The sequence below is a fragment of the Symphalangus syndactylus genome, chromosome 20, assembly GCF_028878055.3.
Source record: "Symphalangus syndactylus isolate Jambi chromosome 20, NHGRI_mSymSyn1-v2.1_pri, whole genome shotgun sequence".
Taxonomy (NCBI): domain Eukaryota; kingdom Metazoa; phylum Chordata; class Mammalia; order Primates; family Hylobatidae; genus Symphalangus; species Symphalangus syndactylus.
Genome location: NC_072442.2, coordinates 16,029,398 through 16,051,746, shown reverse-complemented (window position 1 = coordinate 16,051,746; position 22,349 = coordinate 16,029,398). Strand labels below are relative to the sequence as shown.

The 22,349-nt window shown below is 40.6% G+C and overlaps 1 protein-coding gene across 12 annotated transcripts in view; it reads left to right on the top strand.

Moving 5' to 3' along the window:
* The window catches only part of TRIM37 (tripartite motif containing 37), a 117,350-nt gene that overhangs the window by 62,568 nt on the left and 32,433 nt on the right, over window positions 1-22,349 (top strand). For 9 of the 12 annotated variants that reach the window (XM_063628500.1, XM_063628501.1, XM_055258545.2 and 6 more), the window contains 5 exons: window positions 2,925-3,010; window positions 12,038-12,232; window positions 15,393-15,701; window positions 19,437-19,565; window positions 21,348-21,537. In XM_063628500.1, coding sequence (XP_063484570.1) covers window positions 2,925-3,010; window positions 12,038-12,232; window positions 15,393-15,701; window positions 19,437-19,565; window positions 21,348-21,537 — 909 coding nt within the window. The remainder of the gene's footprint in view (window positions 1-2,924; window positions 3,011-12,037; window positions 12,233-15,392; window positions 15,702-19,436; window positions 19,566-21,347; window positions 21,538-22,349) is intronic. The other 3 variants (XM_055258546.2, XM_063628504.1, XM_063628502.1) reach the window with 1 other exon arrangement.

Sequence of the window (22,349 nt, the reverse complement as noted above, 5' to 3'; positions counted from 1 at the left end):
ATGATTCTTTTTATATGTTGCTGGATTGTGTTTGCTAGTACAGTTGTCCCTCAGTATCCTTGCGGTATTGGTTCTAGGACCCCCCCCTTGGATACTAAAATCTGAGGCTGCTCAAGTATCTTATATAAAATGGCAGAGTAGTTGCATGTAACATATGCACATCCTCCCCTATACTTTAAATCATCTCTAGATTACTTATAATACCTAATACAATGTAAATGCTATGTAAGTAGTTGTTATACTCTATTGTATACAGAATAATGACAAGGGGAAAAGGTCTATGCATGACTTTGTTTTGTTTTGTTTTATTTATTTTTTTTTGAGACGGAGTTTCGCTCTTGACACCCAGGCTGGAGTGCAGTGGCACAATCTCAGCTCACTGCAGCCTCCGTCTCCTGGGTTCAAGCGGTTCCCCTGCCTCAGCCTCCTGAGTAGCTGGGATTATCACGCCTGCCACTATGCCCGACTAATTTTTTGTAGTTTTGGTAGAGACAGGGTTTTGCCATGTTGGCCAGGCTGGTTTCGAACTCCTGGCCTTAGGTGAGCCACCACGCCCAGCTGGCTTTGTTTTTTGAGACAGGGTCTTGCCCTGTCACCCAAGCTGGAGTGCAGTGGTCTCGTGATGATGGCTCACTGCAACCTCTACCTCCTGGGCTCAAGTGATCCTCCCACCTCAGTTTTCCAAGTAGCTAGGACTACAGCTGCATGCCAACACACCTGGCTAATTTTTAAATATTTTGTAGAGACAGGGTTTCACTTTGTTGCCTTAATATGTTCTAGGCTGGCCCCAAACTCCTAGGCTCAAGCAGTCCTCCAGCCTCGGCTTCCCAAAGTGCTGGGATTACAGGCATGAACCACCACACCAGGCCTTAAAAAATATTTTTGATCCACAGTTGGTTGAATGCACAGATGCAGAGCCCACAGATATAGAAGGCCAACTATATTTTGTTGATGCTCTTAATAGTATTGTATGTTTCTCTGAGTGTGGTATGTGTCTCTGCTTCTCCCCATAGGTAAAATCTCTGAGCCAAAGCTTTGAAGTTGGAGTGAGGATAGAAGTGTACATCTCTTACTTTAGAAGCTGAGCTAACTGGATGTTGGGGACAGTAGCCTTAGTTCTTTCCTTTTCAGGCTTGGGACCTCCACCTTATGAATAAGCTGGGGCAGGGATGATCTAGGCCCCAGTATTCTCATCATGCTGCATCCAAGTAGAGCATCTATTCCACAAGTGGGTCTCAGCAGAAGAAGGGAGTCTCCACATCTTGGCCATGTGTGCCTGTACTATAGCATCAGCAATAGGTAGCTGGGGGCAGAATGAGAAATGCTGATATCTTGCCACTCCTAGGAATATAGCCCTCCTCTTGGAAGCTTGGGAAGTGGGAGGCCTGTGTTCTTCACTGCACCAGTCTGGAGTGGAATTTCTGTAATACCAAGTTAGGAAGTGGAGTGGTCTTGGTTCAAATGCAGATGCACACTTGTCTTACCCAGTTTTTATAGATTTTTTTGAGTAGATGTTTCTTCATTTGCTGTGTGCCCTTGAGACCATTTCCAGAGTCGTTAAGTGGTCATTTTTAAAATAATTGTCACCAGTTTGACTAAAGAACAGATCTACAGAGCTCCTTACATTGTCAAGCTGGGTGCTTATCTTGAGATTTCCTTAAATATCCAAGACTGTCATTGATTGGTACTGTTTCAAGTAGTATGTTGTTTAAAATAAAGTAATAGTGTTTTTTAATATGAGAGACTTTGCATGGCCTAGTAGGAAGTAATACCCTCTTTTCTGAAATACTATTTTTGAAAAATAGTATTTAGTCACATACAGTAATTTGGGCTTTTTTTGGACGTTAAAATGTAGTGTTTTAAGCCTAATTTATTTCCATTAAGCTACCAGTTCTCTGAAGCTGTAATTTCTTCTAACAGTGGTTCTTAGATTTATTAGTGTTTCTAACACTAAATAGAAGAGATTAATCTCTTCTAACAGTGGTTCTTAGATTTTTTTAGTGTTTCATTTATTTCTGTTTTTTGCCTGACACAGTTCTTTTTTTAATCTTCCTTTCCTTTCCTGTCCTGTCCTGTCCTTCTTGAGACAGAGTCTCACTCTGTCGTCCAGGCTGGAGTGCAGTAGTGCAATCTTGGCTCACTACAACCTCCACCTCCCGGGTTCAACCGATTCTCCTGCCTTAGCCTCCCGAGGAGCTGGGATTACAGGTGCCCATCACAATGCCCAGCTAATTTTTGTATTTTTTAGGAGAGACAGGGTTTTGCCATGTTGGCCAGGCTGGTCTCGAAATCCTGACCTTAGGTGATCTGCCCATCTTAGCCTCCCAAAGTGCTGGGAGTTCAGGCATGAGCCACTGCGCCCGGCCTCGATATATATATTTTTTTAATTCCTTTTTTTCTTAGCTTTCTAAGAAGAACTGGCTGAATTTTTTTTTTTTTTTTTGAGATGGAGTCTCACTCTGTTGCCCAGGCTGGAGTGCAGCGGCGCAATCTTGGCTCACTGCAAGCTGCGCCTCCCGGGTTCACGCCATTCTCCTGATTCAGCCTCCTGAGTAGCTGGGACTACAGGCGCCTGCCACCATGCCCAGCTCATTTTTTGTATTTTTAGTTAGGGACAGGGTTTCACCTTGTTAGCCAGGATGGTCTCGATCTCCTGACCTCGTGATCCGCCCGCCTCAGCCTCCCAAAGTGCTGGGATTACAGGCATGAGCCACCGTGCCCGGCCGATATTTTTTAAAGGTTGTTTAAACAGTAACATTAACACTACTTAAATTTGGCTAATGACAAAAATCTTTTCTCCTTTTTATATTTAGAAATATCTTATTTCACAGAAAAATCTGTGCATATCATAAAATTTATTGAGGTGTGAAAAACAACGTTTATTGTATCACTCTATATAAATGATGGATTTTGTATATTCTTAGGTCTGGAGAAAATGATGTGGAATATAACAACATGGAATTAGAAGAGGGAGAACTCATGGAAGATGCAGCTGCTGCAGGACCCGCAGGTAATGAGGTCACTCCACTGCCTCCAAGCCATTCTGTTTTCTCTCTGCTCTTCTCTGACCGTATTATATTTTAAATAAGTGGTAGCCACTGCTTGTACATGGTTCATGGTGTTGGAAGTGCTATATCTTATAATATGGATTTTTTAGAGTTTATTACTAAAGATATTTAAAACAATAGCTAACATTTGAAAAATGTTCTTATGTATCAGGCACTGTGAGAAGCACTTTATGTACCTTATATTAATAAGATTCTGTGTGATACATTCACTGATGAATGCATAGAGAAATTAAAGCAGCTTGCCAACTTTTAACAATTTAGTAAATGAGAGTAATTGAATCCCCAGATTTGTCTTCATCCCATGCTCATATTTTATACCATTCTTTCTGATATAAAGTCTTATTTGTATATCTTGCTAGACTATAGAATGATCTCAATGGAATCATTGACTCTTAGACTTACAAAGGATCTTAAAGAGCTCATTTTATAGTTTTTATTTACCTGGTCATATAGCTGGTTGTTAGTACAACCAGACTAGAACCCCAGATTGTCCTGGGTTTGTGGACCCAGCATTTTTCTCCCCAACTACACTGCTTCTCCTGGGAAGAACCGACTTATATAATGAGTACTTTTTTGTGTGTTCTCGGATCTATTTAATTAAGTAGTGAATCTTGGCTAGAGTAATTAAAAGTTAGCTTTCTACTGGTTCTGTTTTACTCCTCAGTATGAACACTGGCATATTCTTAATATGCTTAGATAACTAAAGACTTCTTAAATACTAGTCCTCACCATTTCAACTCCAACCTAAGCCCTATGTTCTTTCTACTCCTGACTTTAATCCTGGGTAATCTTGTCCACATCTGTATTTCAGTTACTGTCTATATGCTGATTACTCTTCAGATTCTTTCTTTAGCCTTTGTCTTTCCAATAATTTCCAAACCCATGTCTTGGTGTGTGATTCAGCACCTCCCAGACACAAATTACTGTCTTTTCATCTGCCAGCCTGCCTGTCAGCAGTAGCCACCCTGACTGATAGTACTATACGTTCTTTACTTCTTCCTCTCCCTAAAACTTTACCTTTAGTGTATTACCAAGATCTGTTGGTTCTGTGTCCTAGATCATGCATAAAATCATTTGGTACTCCCACTCCTTTGCCATTCCTAGTCTAGGCCTCTGTCTTTCACAGCAGTCTTTCACCTGGGTTCCTTGTATTTATTATTGTTCCCCTCCGTTGTATTTTTACAGCATGGATTCAGAATGAGGGTGTTTTTTTCTTTCGGATTAATATCTAATCATGTTACTTCTCTGCCAGTCTTGGTGACTCACACCTGTAATCTCAGCACTTTGGGAGGCTGATGTGGATGCATCGCTTGAGTCCAGGAGTTTGAGACCAGCCTGGGCAACGTGGTGAAACCTTGTCTCTACAAAAAATACAAAAAAATTAGCCAGATGTGGTGGCTAAATTGCTGCCTGTGGTCCCAGCTATTTGGGAGGCTGAGGTGGGAGGATCACCTGAGCCCAGGAAGCGGAACCTGCAGTAAGCTGAGATAGCACCACTGTACTCCAGCCTGGGCAACAGAGTGAGACCCTGTCTCAAAAAAAAGAAATAAAAATAATGAAAAATAATACCTAATCATGTTATTTCTCTACTTAAAAACTCTTAAAGGATTATATTTATTATAGGATAAAGTCCAAACTTGTTAACATGGCACATAAATTCCTTTATGTCTGGATTCCTGTTTGTTTCCTTAGCCTTCTGTCATTCCTTTGTGTCATTCTTTAGTCAGGAGGAACTTCAAAGAATCACAAGATCTACAAATTTGGAGAGAAGAGCTTTAATTCTTATAAAGACTGGCCATCCTGGGCCAGGTGTGGTTCACACCCGTAATCCCAGCACTTTGGGAGGCCGACGTGGGCGGATCATGAGGTCAGGAGATCGAGACCATCCTGGCTAACATGGTGGAACCCTGTCTCTACTAAAAATACAAAAATTAGTCGGGTGTAGTGGCGGGCACCTGCAGTCCCAGCTACTCGGGAGGCTGAGGCAGGAGAATGGCGTGAACCTGGGAGGCGGAGCTTGCCGTGAGCCGAGATCACACCACTGCACTCCAGCCTGGGCGATGGAGCGAGACTCCATCTCAAAAAAAAAGAAAAGACTGGCCATCCTGACAGTCTGGGAAGTGTAACCTCTGGCAAAGACTAAAAGCAGGCACTTTGCAGGAGGGAAGGGTAACATAGGAATTGATGCTGAATAAGTTGGCCAAGCACAACTAAATCAATTCAGCAGGCTATAGCAGGGGCTATGAATATCATGAAAAGGGAAACACACGCATGCATAGTAGACAAACATGCATGTTACATGCATTTCATGTTTACTTTGGAGTGGGGACTGAACAATTTAAATGCATTACAATTAGGCCCTGTTGTCAAAAGGTAAAGCCGAGGACACGAAGGCACTCAATGCTCAGCCTCTGTATACGGGCCAGAACCAGTCCATGGTTGGCGACTCTTACCAGGAGAAAGTTACTGAAATCAGTCTGTTGTCCAGTCAAAGCTATAGTTACGGCTTGTGGAACAGGAAGTGAGTGAGTCAGCATCTGGCAGTCAGTAAGCTGCAATTGTTTCAATATTGCTTGAGGCCAGTGCTTGCCTAGCTTCTAGAAAAAAGAAGAAATCCTGTTGCAGTTAGAATGTAGTTTATTCTTTAAGTATAAGAAGCGTGTGACTTAATCCTTGTCTGGTATGGCATTAGGTCTTACTGACTGACTGACTTTTCAGCCTTGTGTGTTTTCTTTTAGTTAGGTCCATTCTTTCCTTTCTTAAACTGTGTGGTAGAGAAATTCTTGTATATAACATTTATATACACTTAGGGTAAAGAAGAGTTTACATTTTGAATTATATATTCATCAAATATTTACTGAGTACTTGAACTGTGTACAGTTTTACTATCTAGAGATACAATATTGAATAACAAGATATCCCTGTTTTTATGGAGCCTACGTTATAATTCTGAATATTCTGTTATAATCCAGGCACGGTATTCTAGATGTTGAAGACATAATAATGAACCAGTTTATTTTTATTATATGCTTTGGGAAATTAATATATTTGACAGAAATTTGTTAAATATCATGCCTACCTGGAACATACAACACTAATTTATAACCTATGGGTGAGTAGATTTATGAACAATTAGCTAGAATATGACAATGTACATACAAAAGAATTCCAAATTATTTAAATACTCCCTTCTCAAGGAGATGAAATATAACTTCTACCCCTTAGATGTAGGCTATGCTTAGTTACTTGCTTCTGAATAGTACAGTTTCAAAAGGGGGAAACGACTTTGAAGTAGAGAAACTTGGCAAACATTACTACCCAGGTGATTAAATTTAGTATTGTAAGTGATAGGTCATGTTGATAGCATGTTGACAGTATTGTAAGTGATAAGTCATGTTGATATGTTGAGAATGGCACTTTATATCTGTAGTATCTTCCCCCTAAAAACCCACAAACACAACCTAATCATGAGGGAAAAAATCATACCCTTAACTGAGGAACATTCTACAAAATATTTGACATACTTTTCAGACATAAGGAAAGTCTGAGAGACTGTCATAGACCAGAAGAGTCTAAAAAGACAGGAGCAACTAAATGTATTTCGATACTCTAGGTGAGACTCTGGAACAGAAAAAGAACATTAGGGGAAAACTACTAAAATCTCAATAAAGTATAGGATTTAGTTAATAATATCAGTATTGGTTCATTAGTTGTGACAAATATACCATAGTAATGAAAGGTAACATTGGGGAAATTGGGTCTGGGTTGTAGAGGAATGCTCTGTATTTTTACCTTTCCTGTAAACCTAAAACTATACTAAAATTAAAAAAAAAAACTTTTTTTTTTTTTTTTGAGACGGAGTCTTGCTCTGTTGCCCAGGCTGGAGTGCAGTAGCATGATCTTGGCTCACTGCAAGCTCTGCCTCCCAGGTTCACCCCATTCTCCTGCCTCAGCCTCCCAAGTAGCTGGGACTACAGACGCCCGCCACCACGCCCAGCTAATTTTTTGCATTTTGAGTAGAGACAGGGTTTCACAGTGTTAGCCAGGATGGTCTCGATCTCCTGACCTCATGATCCGCCCTCCTCAGCCTCCCGAAGTACTGGGATTACAGGTGTGAGCCACTGCAACCGGCCAATAAAAAGCTTTTTAAACCAAGGCAATGAAAAAGCTAGATCGGGGTGACACTGGGCAGAGTGTGGAAATGCTTTTTTTTATGTGCTTATTATGAAGGTCCATTTCAAACCTCGAATGGTTTATGTGTTTTTTGTTTTTGTTTTGTTTTGTTTTTTGAGATGGAGTCTTGCTCTGTTGCCCAGGCTGGAGTGCAATGGCACAATCTCAGCTCGCTGCAACCTCCGCCTCCCGGGTTCAAGCCATTCTCCTACCTCAGCCTCCCAGGTAGTTGGGACTACAGGCATGCACCACTATTCTGAGCTAACTTTTTTGTATTTTTAGTAGAGATGGGGTTTCACCATGCTGGCCAGGCTGGTCTCAAACTCCTGACCTCAAGTGATCCACCTGCTTCAGCCTCCCAAAGTGCTGGGATTACAGATGTGAGCTACCACGCCTGGCCTGGTTAATGTTTTAGAACTACACAATTGTCTAAAGAGTTATGTCATCTAAAGAATTACGATGTTAAGTTACGCGTTAAAAAGGAGATGGTTGGGCTTATATAAAAGCTAGGTATAAAGTTAAATGTTTACTTAATAATCTTATTTTATAGACCATATTAAATAAGGAGATAGCTTGAAACAAGAAATATTTATTGACTCAAGTGGCTGTAGTCCTGGCTGCTTGGGAGACTGTGGCAGTAGGATCGCTTGAGCCTAGGAGTTCGAGGGTACAGTGAGCCATGATTCTGCCACTGTACTCCAGCCTGGGTGACAGAGCAAGACCCTGTCTCTTAAAACACGCACGCATGCACACACACACACACACACACAGCCCCAGCAAATACAGACTAGATTTTTCCTACTCACTGGATTCAATGAGCCAATAATCTGGATTAGAATGATACTTACAACCTTTTTAGCACAAATTTTTTTAACATAAATTGTCTTTCATTTAACTTCAAATAACTGAATAAACTAAAAGCAGTTCTCATAAGAAGACATCTGCAGATGCTACCACACCCAATTAATTATTTTTTTTAGAGACGGAGTCTTGCTCTCTTGCCCTGGCTGGTCTCCAACTCCTGGCCTCAATTAATCCTCCTGCCTCAGCCTCCCAAAGTGTTGGGATTACAGGCGTGAGCTATTGCACCTGGCCCACAGATGTTAGAAAAATGAATGAGCATACTTTTTAAATGAAAATCCAGCACTGATCATTACAAGATTTTGTGATGGTAAATATCAGTATGTAATTTATAAAAAAGTAAAGGGTGTGAAAATGTAGAATATTCTGGAAAGGTAGTTTGAGACTAGACTATAATAGGGCCTTGAGTGTCATGATAATGCATACAGGCAGTATGCTGTAATGAACTCAAGTATATAAGTGTAACATTTTAGCAAGATCCATATGGCTTGGCACAAATGAAGAAGAACCTGTCACTGATCCGTGTGTCTTTTTACGAGGTTTTTTTTTTCTACGTGAACTTCAGAAGCATAGTTTTTGTGGTTTTTTTTGTTTTTGTTTTTTGAATCTCGCTCTGTCGCCCAGGCTGGAATGCAGTGGCGCGATCTCAGCTCACTGCAACCTCTGCCTCCTGGGTTCAAGCAATTCTGCCTCAGCCTCCCGAGTAGCTGGGATTACAGGCGCCCTCCACCACGGCCGGCTAATTTTTGTATTTTTAGTAGAGACGGGGTTTCACCATTGTGGCCAGGCTGGTCTTGAACTCCTGACCTCGTGATCCACCTGCCTCGGCCTCTGAAAGTGCTGGGATTATAGGCGTGAGCCACCGCGCCTGGCTGCATAGCTTTATTCTTAATAGCCAAAAGCTAGAAGCAACCCAAATTGTTTTCCAATAGAATAGAGAAATAAATTGGATATATTCATAAATGGATGCTGCACAGTAATAATGAAAATGAGGCAGTGGCTCATGTCTCTAATCCCAGCACTTGGGAGGCTGAGGCATGTGGATCACTTGAGGCCAGGAGTTCAAGACCAGCCTGGCCAACATGGCGAAACCTCATTTCTACTAAAAGTAGAAAAAATTAGCTTGGTGCAATGGCGCACGCCTGTAATCCCAGCTACTCAGGAGGCTGAGGCACAAGAATCGTTTGAAACTGGGAAGTGGAAGTTGCGGTGAGCCAAGATTGCGCCACTGTACTCCAGCCTGGGTGACAAAGCAAGACTTTGTCTCAAAAAAAAAAAAGAAAGAAAAATATTTTAAAAGAAAGTGAATAAGATACTCCTATATACAGCCATATAGATGAATCTCATGAATAATGTTGACCAAAGAAGAAGAGTATAAGAGCATACTCTGTTACTACTTTTATACAAATACAAAACAGGCAAAACCTATCTGTAATTTAAGTTAGGATGAAGGTTACTTTTATAGAGTAGGAGTAGTGAGCAATTTTAGGAGGCATAGGAGGGTGTTCTGGGGTACTGATAATCTATTTCTTCATCTAGGTGTGATCACTTTGTGAGCATTCATTGGGCTGTACATTTATATATGAGACACACAGAATAGCTTGGAAAGAGAGAAACTGAAATAGATGCCAACCCAAAGTCTTTGATGTCTGGGGGAAATGTGATAGTGGGTAGAAAGGTGGGAACATAGGCCGGGTACCATGGCTCCTGCATGTAATCCCAGCACTTTGGGAGGCCGAGGCAGGCCGATCACCTGAGGTCGGGAGTTCTAAGGCCAGCCTAACTAACATGGAGAAACCCCATCTCTACTAAAAATACAAAATTAGCCGGGCATGGTGCCGCATGCCTGTAATCCCAGCTGCTAGGGAGGCTGAGGCAGGAGAATCGCTTCAACCTGGGAGGTGAGACTCCATCTCAAAAAAACAGAAAAGAAAGGTGGGAACATTTGAAAGGGGAGTAGCCAAAGGTCATACCCACAGAAAAAAAAAAAAAAAAGCAGTTTTTGTTCAGTAGTGAGAATAATGGCCTGAAAAAGCAGTGCGAAACAGGAGACACTGCTTTCTCTAATGTAAGTGCCTTTAACATGGAAGAATGAGCAACTTCCATTTTTAAAGGAGAACCAGATATTAGGGCAATAGACTCCATTCACTGGGCTACTGGGCTTACTATACATAAGAACAATCTGAGTAGCTTTTTGGGAAAATGTCCTGGATCTCACCCCCATATCCTATTTTTTTTTATTTTTTTGAGATGGAGCCTCACTCTGTTAACCAGACTAGAGCGCGGTGGTGTGATCTTGGCTCACTGTAACCTCTGCCTCCCAGGTTCAAGCAGTTCTCCTGCCTCAGCCTCCTGAGTAGCTGGGATTACAGGTGCCTGCCACCACACCTGGCTATTCTTTTGTATTTTGGTTTCACCATGTTGGCAAGGCTGGTCTTGAACTCTTCATCTCAGGTGATCTGCACACCTTGGCCTCCCAAAGTTCTGGGGTAACAGGCGTGAGCTACTGCACCCAGCCTCTCACCCCAGTATTCTTATTCAGTATATCTAGGATGTAATTTTAAAAACTCCTTCAGCTGACTGACATACAACCCAATTTGGGAATTCCTTAGTAAAAGAAAAGAGGTAAAAACAGTTTTCAGCTGGGCGTGGTGGCGCACGCCTGTAATCCCAGCACTTTGGGAGGCTGAGGCAGGCGGGTCACTAGGTCAGGAGATCCAGACCATCCTAACACGGTGAAACCCCGTCTCTACGGAAAATACAGGAGTGGTGGCACATGCCTGTAGTCCCCGCTACGGAAGGCTGAGGCAGGAAAATTGCTTGAACCCAGGAGGCGGAGGTTGCCGTGAGTGGAGATCGGGCCACTACACTCCAGCCTGGGCAACAGTGAGACTGTGTCTCAAAACAAAACGAACAGTTTTCAATGTGAAGGGGAAATCGTTTTCTGTTATTTAATAGGAATTGCAGTAATACAGAGGCTGGGAAGAAAAACTGTCAGTGAGATAATAATCCTTAGAAGAGGAGGTAGAAGTGGGAGACAGTGAGAACATGAGGATGTGAAAAGCATAAATTATTAATTGGCTTGAAGCTTCTGAATAGTGGAACTTTCCTCCTAAGTTATATCCTGCTGGATCTCTCTGAAATACTCATGGGTAGTCAGAACCTGACTTTTTAATATTTTATATTATCTACTTTCCTGCATGTAGCATTTTTAAAAAATATTCTATCTCTTTAAAATATATTTAAACAGCTTTATTGAAGAAGGTCAGTTTTAAGCAACATTTCCATATCTGGTATTTGCTATGCATTATACTAGGTGCTAGAGAAAAGTCAGATGCTTTTCTTGGCTTAAAGAGCATAGTCCAATATAGGGGTATAGGCATAATATCTGCTTACAGATGTCTGTAATATGCATCAGTCATTAACATGACAGTCCAAAAACTTCAAATTGTACCCCATTATTTAATCAAAGTAGAAAAAGTCTACCAAACTGTCATGACCTATACATTTTACTGTCCAGAGACTTGGAGGAGATTCCTATTTTGGTGTCTCATTCTTTGTAATCTGTTATACTATGGGAATTTGTCTTCTTTTATCTAAAACCAGGTGGTCATGGGATATAATCTCCTTCTCCTCACCCTCACCTCTCATCCCCCCAATTGTGCACATCGTACACATTGTCATCTGTTTTTTTCTAGGGCTCAGGATGGGGTTGATGCTTGCTTCTGAATTCTAAGTACTAATGAGGCCACCACTCAATCACTGTGCTAGTGTACAACCGTCTGGTTCCTTCTTTCTGCTTCTTATCATGACCCTGAACTCCTAAGAGATAGGTCCATAGACAAGTATTCGTATAATGTTAACCAGTTCATTTTTTCATTTACGTATAGCTAAATTTGTACAGATATATATCATTTTCTGCACCTCTTTTGCAGGTAGTAGCCATGGTTATGTGGGTTCCAGTAGTAGAATATCAAGAAGAACACATTTATGCTCTGCTGCTACCAGTAGTTTACTAGACATTGATCCATTAATTTTAATACATTTGTTGGACCTTAAGGACCGGAGCAGTATAGAAAATTTGTGGGGCTTACAGCCTCGCCCACCTGCTTCACTTCTGCAGCCCACAGGTAAAATAATAACAATGATAATTTCCTTTTTTCTTGTGGTTCTCTAAAAGAACTCTTTGATTTTCATTTAAGTATTTCAGCTATGTGTGGAACATGGTGTATTTCTGTGTTTTTCATTGTATACCATAAAAATGACATTTATATCAACCAAATTAATTTTTAAATTACTGTTCAAAGGTGATCTGTGCAAAAACAAAGTAAAAATGCCTGCAAGAAGGTTTTTTATGATTTGCTACTCAGATTTTGCCTGACAGTTTGATCCATATGAAATACAGTTACTTCTTTGTCAATGGACTTTTTTTGGTCAGGCTTCATGAATTCCCTTACTTCCAAGTGGAACTATATCTAAATTGAACATAGAAAAAGGTGACTTACTCATTCTTTGTTGTTCAATAGCTTAAAAATGTATGCCAGTTGGCAGCAGTGTTTTCTGTGCAAAGGTTATTTGTTAAATAGAAATTATATTTGTGTTACTATAATAAAATGGAGGTTTGTATAGTCAAATATGGGCTTTTTTAAACTCTCAGGGATAGAGTCATTTTGGACAACTAAGTATTTGCCTTTAAAAGCTACATTTTAAAAACCATTTTTGTTGGAATGCTTTCTAAAGTATATTCAGTATATTCAAAAATATATGCCAAATATTTTTCTACCTTCTTAAACAATAGTATTATATACATCAAATCAATGATTTAGAACTCTGATTTTGATGCAGTTTTAAGGCAAGAGAACTCATTTTTCAAAGTCCAAGGCAGAACCTCTGTGTAAATAACAGAGAAATAGAGCTCTTCTACTGGTGTAGGGACATGGAGCCCAGATTATTTAGGCTTCTTCTTTCCTAAGAGCCAGATATACTTCCTGAAAGTCTGGATCCTCAGCTTAAAAGACTGTCTTCAGGTTATGAAACAGTTGCCTTTTATGTGTGCGCCAAGTATGCTTTATATAAAGTTTTACTTAAACATTTAAGTGTGGTTTGCAAAGGCCCAGTGAAACAGACAGGTTCTGATTCTGTAGGTAGATATGTAAGTTGGTTTAACCTTTTTGAAGGACAATTTTGTAGTAGTTTTAAAATGTCTATATCCTTTAAACCTGTAATGTCACTTTGAGGAGTATATTCCGAAGAGAAAACAAGCAGATGTTTAAAAATATTTAACAATACAGTTATAGCTGAATAAATTACAGTGTACCATGCAATGGTATATTTTATAGACAGGTAAAATCGTGTTTTTGAAAATATTCAGTATTATTGGGAAAAATGCAAACTAAACAGTAGGATTTCTGTGTAAAACTAGTTTTCTGTGTAAAAATAATACAAATGAGATGATCTGAATTTCAAACTTAGGTGATAAAATGCTGGTGATAATGAGGGCGGGGAAAATAGTAGAAAGAAAAAGTAAGTTTTGGATTCAAACATCTTGAGCATAACAGTGTGACATCATATTAGAGAGGACCAGTAGACAGCTAAAAATTAAGAACTGGGGCTGGGCGCAGTGGCTCACGCCTGTAATCTCAGCACTTGGGGAGGCTGAGGCGGGTGGATCACCTGAGGTCAGGAGTTCGAGACCAGCCTAGCCAACATGGTGAAATCTTGTCTCTACTAAAAATACAAAAAATTAGCCGGCCATTGTGGCAGGTGCCTGTAATCCCAGCTACCTGGGAGGCTGAGACAGGAGAATGGCTTGAACCTGGGAGTTGGAGGTTGCAGTAAGCCGAGATTGTGCCATTGCACTCCAGCCTGGGCAACAAGAGTGAAACTCCATGAAAAAAAAAATGAACTGGAATACAGACATTTATTTTTCTGGAGGTGATACTGGATAATTAAAACCAAGGGTGTGAGATTGCAAAAGAGTTTTAAGAATATTTTAAAAGAAGAGAGCCAGGAACATAATCCTGATGAACATCTGTTTTTACTGAGTGTCAGGAAGATGAGCCAGATAAAGAGCTTTTAGAAAGGAGAAAAAATACTCATGGAAGCCAAATGAAAATACCTTTCAGTGAAGGGATGTTAATAAAAGCTAGTGTGCAGAAAGATATGACTTTCCTTTTATTGAAAAGGCTTGCTTGGGTCATTTTTTGTTTATTTGTTTGTTTGTTTGTTTTTGAGGCAGAGTCTCACTCTGTTGCCCAGGCTGGAGTGCTCTACAATTTTTTGTAGAGACAGGTTTCACTATGTTGGCCAGGCTTGTCTCAAAACTCCTGAGCTCAAGTGATCCACCTGCCTCGGCCTCCCAAAGTGTTCTGGGATTATAGGCGTGAGCCACTGCATGTGGCGTTCTTGGGTTTTGATGTTTATTTTTTTCTGTGTATTTATTTAACACATATAACATTTGTCAGATTAACTTCAAGTTCATGTTCTTAACCATGTAAAGGAGTACTGTAAAAGGTATCAGGTAATCTAGTTGAACCAGATTTTAAGGTACATATAGTGGTAAGTAGAACTAGAAAGTCATGTTGGGTCCATTCTATGAAAGGACTTGCATGCTAGCCGGAGGAATTTATTCATAGTAGGCATGGAGAGCCATTGTTTTATTTTAGAAGTGGTTAGATTCAAACTGTATTTCAGAAAGTTGACAATTCTGAGAAAATTATCAGAAATGGAAGTTCTAATAAAAAAAAAAAATTTTTGTACAGACAGGGTGTCACTATGCTCCCCAGGCTGATCTTGAACTTCTGGCCTCAAGCAATTCTCTCACCTCAGCCTCCTGAAGTGCTGGGATTACAGGCGTAAGCCACTGCACCTGGCCAGAAATACATATTTTTAATATAATGTTGTATATGGCAGATTTGACAAAGTATTTGGTTTCTAGATTTTTCTTTGTCATTTTTTTCAATTATAAACATAATAAAAGCTCTGTAGAAAGTTTCAGAAAAGTAGAGAAGTTTAAAGAAGAAAGCACAAGGCAGTAGGGCAGCTTTTAAACTTTTAGAATTAAATGTGTAATTCAAATTTGAGTATGATGTGACTCAGATTCTAACTCTGAAGGTGTGAATAAGTTAGGATTCTTTATTTTCATTAACGGAATTTAGTGCATGTTTAATTGTTGATATCACGTAAAGCACGCTAGCTTGTTTTACACATCAAATTTGCATATATTCATGGTACAAATGATTTCATGAATATTAACGTTTATGTTAACATGACTTGTCAATTTCCCTGAAGCATCGTATTCTCGAAAAGATAAAGACCAAAGGAAGCAGCAGGCAATGTGGCGAGTGCCCTCTGATTTAAAGATGCTAAAAAGACTCAAAACTCAAATGGCCGAAGTTCGATGTATGAAAACTGATGTAAAGAATACACTTTCAGAAATAAAAAGCAGCAGTGCTGCTTCTGGAGACATGCAGACAAGCCTTTTTTCTGCTGACCAGGCAGCTCTGGCTGCATGTGGAACTGAAAACTCTGGCAGATTACAGGATTTGGGAATGGAACTCCTGGCAAAGTCATCAGTTGCCAGTTGTTACATACGAAACTGTAAGTGATATGTTCCTAGTGTCATTTCTCCACATGTTATTTGGGAAGCTAGATGACTGATTTTTTCAAAAGAATAATATTTAAATACCTTTCTTCCAGTGAGTTAAGACTACAAATTACATGTGACTAAGAAATATCTATTCAGATTTTTTTACCCATTTTTTTTTTTTTTTTTTTTTGAGATGGAGTCTCGCTCTGTCGCTCAGGCTGGAGTGCAGTGGCGCAGTCTTGGCTCACTGCAAGCTCCGCCTCCCAGGTTCATGCCATTCTCCTGCCTCAGCCTCTCCGAGTAGCTGGGACTACAGGCGCCCGCCACCACGCCCAGCTAATTTTTTTTTTTTTTGTATTTTTAGTAGAGACGGGGTTTCACTGTGGTCTCGATCTCCTGACCTCGTGATCCGCCCGCCTCAGCCTCCCAAAGTGCTGGGATTACAAGTGTGAGCCACCGCGCCTGGCCTTTTTTATCAGATTATTAAATTTTTTCCTATAGAGTTTTTTGAGATCCTGGTCATTAATCTCTTGTTAGATGTAGTTTTCTCATACTTCTGCTGCTACTTAAGTCAGTTACTATAGTTTTCCAAGAAAAACTAATTATATTTGGGACTTTAAATTTATTGATATACAGTCATTTATTCTATTTTCTTAAATTTTTAAAACTTCTTGTGCATATGGGGTGTTAACTTCTTTTTCACTTATTTTATTGCTTACTTGTGTTTTTTTTTCTCCTTTGATTTGACCTGCTCAAGGGATTTGCTAATTTTGTTCATCTCCTCAAAGACTAAGTTCTTAAATTTATTTCATCCATTTCATCCATTGTCTTTTACCCTTTCATTATATTTCTGCTTTTGTCTTTGTTAATGCTTTTTTTTTTTTTTTTTTTTTTTTTGGAGACAGAGTCTCGCTCTGTCTGCCAGGCTGGAGTGCAGTGGTGCGATCTTGGCTCACTGCAAACTCCGTCTCTTGGGCTCAAGCACTTCTCCTACTTCAGCCTCCTGAGTAGCTGGGATTACAGATGTGTGCCACCACACCCAGCTAATTTTTGTATTTTTAGTAGAGGTGGGGTTTCACCATGCTGGCCAGGCTGGTCTCGAACTCCTGACCTCAGGTAGTCCACTCACTTTGGCCTCCCAAAGTGCTGGGATTACTGGCATGAGCCACCGCGCCCAACCTGTTAATGCATTCTTTTTTCCTTAACCGATAATTCATTTATCCTTTTAGTGGAGAAATTGGTCATCATTTTTCCTAAGTCTAGAACATTTATCTAAGTCTAAGAACATTTTCATTAACTTTCTCCCTAGAACTCCAAACCCATTAAAAGTCATTCCCCATCTTCCCCTTCTCCTATCGTCTGGTAACCGCTAATCTACTTTTTCCCTATGGATTTTTCTTCTTCTAGAGTCTTTTTTTTTTTTTTTGAGATGGAGTCTCAATCTGTCGCCCAGGCTGGAGTGTAGTGGCGCAATCTCGGCTCACTGCAAGCTCCACCTCCCAGGTTCATGCCATTCTTCTGCCTCAGCCTCCCGAGTAGCTAGGACTACAGGTGTGTGCCACCACACCCAACTAACTTCTGTACTTTTAGTAGAGACGAGATTTCACCATGTTGTCCAGGATGGTCTCAATCTCTTGACCTCATGCTCTGCCCACCTCAGCCTCCCAAAGTGCTGGGATTACAGATGGTGAGCCACCGTGCCCAGCCTGGACTTTTCATATAGACTCATACCATATGAGGTCTTCTATGTCTGGCTTATTTCACTTAACACAGCCCTTTCAAGGTTCATTCATGTTGTGGCATATATTCTTTTTTATGGCTGCATGATATTTTATTGTATGGCTGTACTACATACTGTTTATCCACTAATTAGTTGATGGATATTTGGGTTGTTTCTACTTTTTGGCTATTATCAGTAGTGCTGCTGTGAACATTCGTGTACAAGTTTCTGTTTGGACATACAGTTTTGTTTGAGTATATGCTTAGAAGTGGAATTAATGGGTTACATGGCAACTGTGTTTAACTTTTTGAGGAACTATGAGTGCCAGACTATTTTCCAAAGTAGCTGCATCATTTTATATTCCCAGCAGCAGTATATGAGGGCTCCAGGTTTTCCACACCGTTGGTAACACTTGTTATTGTCCCTCTTTTTTTCCTTGCCCGTTGCATTGTCTTGGCATCCTTGTCAAAAATCAGTGGACCATAAATGTAAGGGTTTGTTTCTAGACTTTCAATTCTGTTTTGATGATATATACGTGTATATGGCAGTACCACATAGTCTTGATTACTTAGTTATAGTAACTTTTGAACTCAGAAGTGAGTGTTCCATTTAAGATTGTTTTGGGTATTGTGGGTCTCTTACGTTTTCAAATGGATTTGGGGATTAGCTTGTCAATTTCTGCAAAAAAACAAAAACATAGCTACTATTTTTATAGAAATTGTGTTGAATCTGTATATCAATTTTAAGAATATTGCTTTGTTAACAGTATTTAGTGTTCCAATCAGTGATGAACACAGGATGTCTTTGCTGTTGTCTCTATTTTCTTTCAACAATGTGTGGTAGTTTTCAGTGGACAAGTCTCACATTTCTTTTGTTAAATAAATTCCTAAGTATTTTAATTGTATTTTGTGCTATTAAAAATGAAATTGTTTTCTTAACTTCATTCTCACATTGTCTGCTAGTGCAGAGAAATACAATAAGTTATTTTGTCTTATATCCTGCAACCTTGCTAAACCTGTTTATTATCTATTAATGAATTTCTTCTTTTTATTTTTATTCTTTTTTACAATTTTATTTTTATTCTTTTTTAAAAATGTATTTTTAAAAGAGATTTATTTAACTCACAGTTCTGCAGGCTGAATTCAACGGCAGGGCCCTGCCTTCTGGCAATAGCATTCTTGCTTGCTTATTTTTATTGTCTTCCTAGCTTTTGAATCTATGCATATTAGGTCATATAGTCCCTTTTTTTCCTAATTAATTCATTTTAAGGCTATACATTTTCTTTTCACTACTGGTTTGGCCACAGGCATTTTGATTTCAAGTACCATAATTGTAATTTGTTTCTAACTCAGCATTGATTTTCTTTTTAATCCAGTAATACTTTATAATTTCCACATGTTTGACGGGTTATATTTTTGTTAATAGTTTAACTGCATTGCAATTTGTATGATTTTTCTTATGGAGCTCACAGATAATCTTTTAAGTAGTCTTTTAAGTTAAGATTTTACGGGCTGTGTGCGGTGGCTCATGCCTGTAATCCCAGCACTTTGGGAGGCCGAGGCAGGTGGATCACCTGAGGTCAGGTGTTCGAGACCAGCCTGGCCAACATGACAAAACCCTGTCTCTACTAAAAATACAAAAATTAGCTGGGCATGGTGGCGGGTGCCTGTAATCTCACCTACTCGGGAGGCTGAGGCAGGAGAATTGCTTTAACCCAGAAGGTGGAGGTTGTAGTGAGCCAAGATCGCTCCATTGCACTCCAGCCTGGGCAGCAAGAGCAAGACTCCATCTGGGAAATAAATAAATAAATAAATAAATAAAAATAAAAAGATTCTGCTCCACAAGCAACAAGATGGGAATGTTTTATGACAAAAGTCTAAACCAGTTGGGGCTACAGAATGTTGTTTATTTTTAGACAGTAGAGAGAACAGCTTCCATGCAAGATAAGATTAAAACTTTTTCTGACAGACTAAATAGTTTTGTGCTGTTGTAGCCTATTCAGAGGTGTTCTTAAATGTCTTTGCAGCCACAAATAAGAGGAGTAATTCACCTAAGCCAGCTCGATCCAGTGTAGCAGGTAGTCTATCACTTCGAAGAGCAGTGGACCCTGGAGAAAATAGTCGTTCAAAGGGAGACTGTCAGACTCTATCTGAAGGTAAATTTGAGGGATTCAGAATGTACTTTTAGTGGGGTAGATATTTATTACCTGAAATTGATGTTATCTTGGAGCTTTAGATCTTGAAGGGTACCAAAAATGCTAAAGTTGGATTTGAAAGTTTCTTTTTTTGAAACGGTCTCACTTTGTCACCCAGGCTGGAGTGCAGTGGTGCGATCTTGGCTCACCGTGGCCTCGACCGGTGGTTTAAGAGATCCTCCTGCCTCAGCCCCACCAAGTAGCTGGGACTACAGGTGTGCACCATTACGCCTGGCTAATTTTTGTATTTTTTGTAGAGACAGGTTGCCCAGGCTGGTCTTAAACTCCTGAGCTCAAGCAGCCCGCCTGCCCCAACCTCCCAAAGTGCTAGGCTTACAGGAATGAGCCCCACCGCACCTGGCTGGAAAGTTTCTTGATCTCACAACAGAACGGACCCTTAACAAAATACAGCCATTAGACTATGTATTCTAAACACCTTAATTTTATTTATTTCTTATTTTTGTTGTTTTCCTGAGACAGAGTCTTGCTCTGTTTTCCAGGCTAGGGATGCAGTGGTGCAATCATAGCTCACTGTAGCCTTGACCTCCCAGACAAAAGTGATCCTTCCACCTCAGCCTCCCGAGTAGCTGGGACCACAGACACACACATGCAGCCATACCTGGCTTTTTTTTTGTTGTTGTTGCCGAGACAGGGTTTTGCTACATTTCCCAGGCTGGTCTTGAACTTTTGGGCTCAAGCAATCTTCCTGTCTCAGCCTCCCAAAGTGTAAAATTACAGGTGTGAGCCACAACACTTGGCCTGGACTCCTTAATTTTAAATGCCTGGCATAAAAAACAAGGTATATGTTTCAAAATTATTTTTGAAGTGTTTTTTTTTTTTTTTTGAGATGGAGTTTTTTGCTCTTGTTGCCCAGGCTGGAGTGCAATGGTGCGATCTCGGCTCACCGCAACCTCCGCCCGCTGTGTTCAACTGATTCTCCTGCCTCAGTCTCCCGAGTAACTGGGACTACAAGCGCACGCCACCACACCTGGCTAATTTTTGTATTTGTAGTAGAGACGGGGTTTCGCCACATTGGCCAGGCTGGTCTTGAACTCCTGACCTCAGGTGATCCATCTGCCTTGGCCTCCCAGAGTGCCAGAATTACAGGCATGAGCCACCACACCTGGCCTATTTTTGAAGTTTTTATGTAGTTTTAAAGTTATATATATATATATATATATAGTGAGATTTTCTAATATAACTGAGAGAGATCTTTCATGTTTATTTGCCTTCTTTCTGATTATCCCTCCTTTTTTTTTTTTTTTTTTTTTTTGAGACGGAGTCTCGCTCTGTCGCCCAGACTGGAGTGCAGTGGCGCAATCTCAGCTCACTGCAAGCTCCGCCTCCCGGGTTCACGCCATTCTCCTGCCTCAGCCTCTCCGAGTAGCTGGGACTACAGGCGCCCGCCACCACGCCTGGCTAATTTTTTTGTATTTTTAGTAGAGACGGGGTTTCACCATGGTCTCGATCCCCTGAACTTGTGATCTGCCCGCCTCGGGCTCCCAAATTGCTGGGATTACAAGCGTGAGCCACTGCACCCGGCCTATCCCTCCTTTTTTTTTTTTTTGGAGACAGTCTTGCTCTGTTGTCCAGGCTGGAGTGTAGCACAATCTCGGCTCACTGCAACCTCCGCCTCCAAGGTTCAAGTGATCCTTGTGTCTCAACCTCCCAAGTAGCTGGGATTACAGGCGCACACCACCATGCCCAGCTAATTTTTGTATTCCGTCTTCCCTTTTTTTGAAGGCTCCCCAGGAAGCTCTCAGTCTGGGAGCAGGCACAGTTCTCCCCGAGCCTTGATACATGGCAGTATCGGTGATATTCTGCCAAAAACTGAAGACCGGCAGTGTAAAGCTTTGGATTCAGATGCTGTTGTGGTTGCAGTTTTCAGTGGCTTGCCTGCTGTTGAGAAAAGGAGGAAAATGGTCACCTTGGGGTAAATTAAGTTGTTTTGTATATGTAATGGTATAATAGCTAATAGCTTTGTTTGGAACTTTATGCATCATGATGAACAAATTAATTTCTACCTTGTTAATTTTTTAGTGGACAGAAAATACATTTATTGCACTAAATTTTAACTTTTTTTTTTTTTTTTTTTAACAGAGCCTTGCTCTGTCACCCAGGCTGGAGTGCAGTGGCGTGATCTCAGCTCACTGCAACCTCTGCCTCCCGGGTTTAAGTGATTCTCCTGCCTCAGCCTCCCAAGTAGCTGGGATTACAGGTGCCCGCCACCACACCCTGCTAATTTTTGTATTTTTAGTAGAGACGAGGTTTCGCCATGTTGGCCAGGCTGGTCTTGAACTCCTGAGACCTCAAGTGATATGCCCACCTCGGCCTCCCAGAGTGTTGGGATTACAGGTGTGAGCCACTGCACCTGGCCTAAATTTTAACTTTTTAAAGTATCAGAGATTTTACTTTTTTTTTTTTAATGGGATGAGACAGTACTTTTTTCTTTTTTTTGAGACGGAGTCTCGCTCTGTCGCCGAGGCTGGAGTGCAGTGGCACGATCTTGGCTCACTGCAAGCTCCGCCTCCCGGGTTCACACCATTCTCCTGCCTCAGCCTCTCCGAGTAGCCGGGACTACAGGCGCCCACCACCACGCCCGGCTGATTTTTTTTTTTTTTTTGTATTTTTAGTAGAGACGGGGTTTCACCATGGTCTCGAGAGATAGTACTTTTTTTAACGGGATGAGATAGTACCGGAAGTTTAGTTTAAATATGTTAGAGCTCATTTGCACAATGATACGTA